This window comes from Babylonia areolata, chromosome 28 (genome assembly GCF_041734735.1).
Source record: "Babylonia areolata isolate BAREFJ2019XMU chromosome 28, ASM4173473v1, whole genome shotgun sequence".
Taxonomy (NCBI): domain Eukaryota; kingdom Metazoa; phylum Mollusca; class Gastropoda; order Neogastropoda; family Buccinidae; genus Babylonia; species Babylonia areolata.
Window position 1 is genome coordinate 13961603 of NC_134903.1, and position 2500 is coordinate 13964102.

Sequence of the window (2500 nt, forward strand, 5' to 3'; positions counted from 1 at the left end):
CGCTGTGACTGTCTCTCTCTGTCTTTCACTCGCTCAGTTTCTGTCTTCCTCTCGTTCTGTCCGTCTCTGCCGCTCCCTTTATCTTTATGCCTCTCTGTCTCGCTCGCTTTCACTTTCTCTCTCTTCTTGATATATATGTATATATATATATATATATATATATATATATATATATATATGTATATATATATATATATATATATATATGTCTCTCTCGCAGTCTATCTATTTGTCTCTCTATATCAATCTATTCTCTTCCCTCCTTCCGCCCTCCAGTCTCACTCTCTCTCTTTTCTCTCTCTCTCTCTTCTCTCTCTCTCTCTCTACCTCTCTCTGTCTCTCTCTCTCCCATCCATCCTCTATCTACCCCCCATCCCCCTGTTTTTTGTTTTTTTTTAACTCTCTCGCTCTCTCACTTTCACTCGCTTTTTCAACCGCTCTCTCCCTCTCCCTCTCTCTCTCTCTCTCTCACCCGCTCTTCTCCCCCCCCCCTCTCCGTCTCTGTCTCCCTCCCCTCCCCCACCTACACAAGGGTTTAGTAAATCGCCAGTAATCACCTCGGGAATTAACGCGATTTCTTATAGCGTCGTCTGTTGCAGGCCAACTCCTCCTCCTCCTCATTGACTGCCAATGACCAGCAAGACAATGAGCTTCGCAAGGTGAGTGAGGTGGCAACAGAGACATCGGTTGTTGGTTGTTGTTTTTCTTTCTTTTTTTTTTCCTTCTCTTTTTTTCCCTTTTATGTAGGATGGAAAGAAAAAAAACACACCACAAAAATAACAGAAACAAAACAAAACAAACAAACACACACACACACACAAAAACAACAACAACAACAACAAAACCGGAATAACAAAACAAGACATAACAACCAATAACAATCACCATTTCTCTAGTTCATATCACAAAAAAAACAACCGAAAAACAAAACAAGACATAACAACCAATAACAATCTACGAAGAAATCAACACAATCAACATTTCGCTAGTCCATATCACTGTCTTCCCAGTCCTGTCCCTCCATACACTGCACAGTCACACCGCACTTACTATAGTTTGTTTTCTTATTTTCTGAGAACACAATTTATGTCGAATTTATTATTTGCAAAAGAAAACACACAAAAAAACACGTCCATATGCATTAAAAGACTGAAGAAGAGACAACATAGACGAATCACACACACACACACACACACGCACACACACACACACACACACACACACACACACACACACACACACACACATACACACACAAACACACATGCACGCACGCACGCACACATGCACGCAAGCACACACACACACACCCACACACACACACACACACACACACAGACACACACACACACACACACACACACACACACACACACACACACACACACACACACACACACACACGTGCGCGCGAATGATGTTCATTGCGTCATGTTCGGAGGTTCCGAATGTTACAAACTTCACTTTATTATTATTATTATTATTATTATTATTATTATTATTATCATTGTAATAATGATTATTATAATTATCATTATTTTTGTTGTTGTTGTTGTCACCAGCACTATCGTCACCATCACCATCATCATTATCATCATCAAACTGATCATCATCATCATCATCATCACCACCACCATCATCGTCACCATCATCACCACCGCTACCACCACTATCACCATCATTATCATCACCATCACCACCGTCTTCCTCCTCCTCCTGTTCCTATTTATCACCACCACCACCAGATCATAATCATCATTGTCGTCATCATTATCATCACCATCATCATCACCAATATCATCATCATCTCATGTGGAGCGATGGCCTGGATGTAACGCGTCCGCCTCGGAAGCGAGAGAATCTGAGCGCGCTGGTTCGGATCACGGCTCAGCCGCCGATATTTTCTCACCCCCCACTAGACCTTGAGTCGTGGTCTGGACACTAGTCATTCGGATGAGACGATAAACAGAGGTCCCGTGTGCAGCATGCATTTAGCGCACGTAAAAGAACCCACGGCAACAAAAGGGTTGTTCCTGACAAAATTCTGTAGAAAAACCCACTTCGATAGGAAAAATAAATAAAACTGCACGCAGGAAAAAAATGCGTGGTGCTGTAGTATAGCGACGCGCTCTCCCTGAGGAGAGCAGCCCGAATTTCACACAGAGAAATCTGTTGTAATTTAAAAAAAAAAAAAAAAAAATAAAGAAGAAATACAGGAAATATAAAATACAAATACATCATCATCAACACACCATCCCCCAAACAGTTGCTGCAGCGCCCAGGACCCTATCCTATGGTGGTCCTCCCGCCCGAGGGGGGCTACTGGATGGAAGGGCACGGATGCAGTCCCTCTGACTCCAGCACCACCACCACCTCCACCACCACCTCCAACACCACCAACACCAACACCACCACCTCCACCACCACCTCCACTCCTACCCCCCCGGCCCCAGCCACATCCTCTTCCGATGTGGACGGCGGTGACGTCAGCCTGGTGACG

The 2500-nt window shown here is 43.9% G+C and overlaps 1 protein-coding gene across 1 annotated transcript in view; it reads left to right on the top strand.

Annotated features, from left to right (window-relative positions):
* The window catches only part of LOC143302082 (uncharacterized), a 230855-nt gene that overhangs the window by 196911 nt on the left and 31444 nt on the right, over positions 1–2500 (top strand). The window contains exons 7-8 of the mRNA XM_076616596.1: positions 600–659; positions 2267–2500. The exon at positions 2267–2500 is cut by the window's right edge and continues 150 nt beyond it. Coding sequence (XP_076472711.1) covers positions 600–659; positions 2267–2500 — 294 coding nt within the window. The remainder of the gene's footprint in view (positions 1–599; positions 660–2266) is intronic.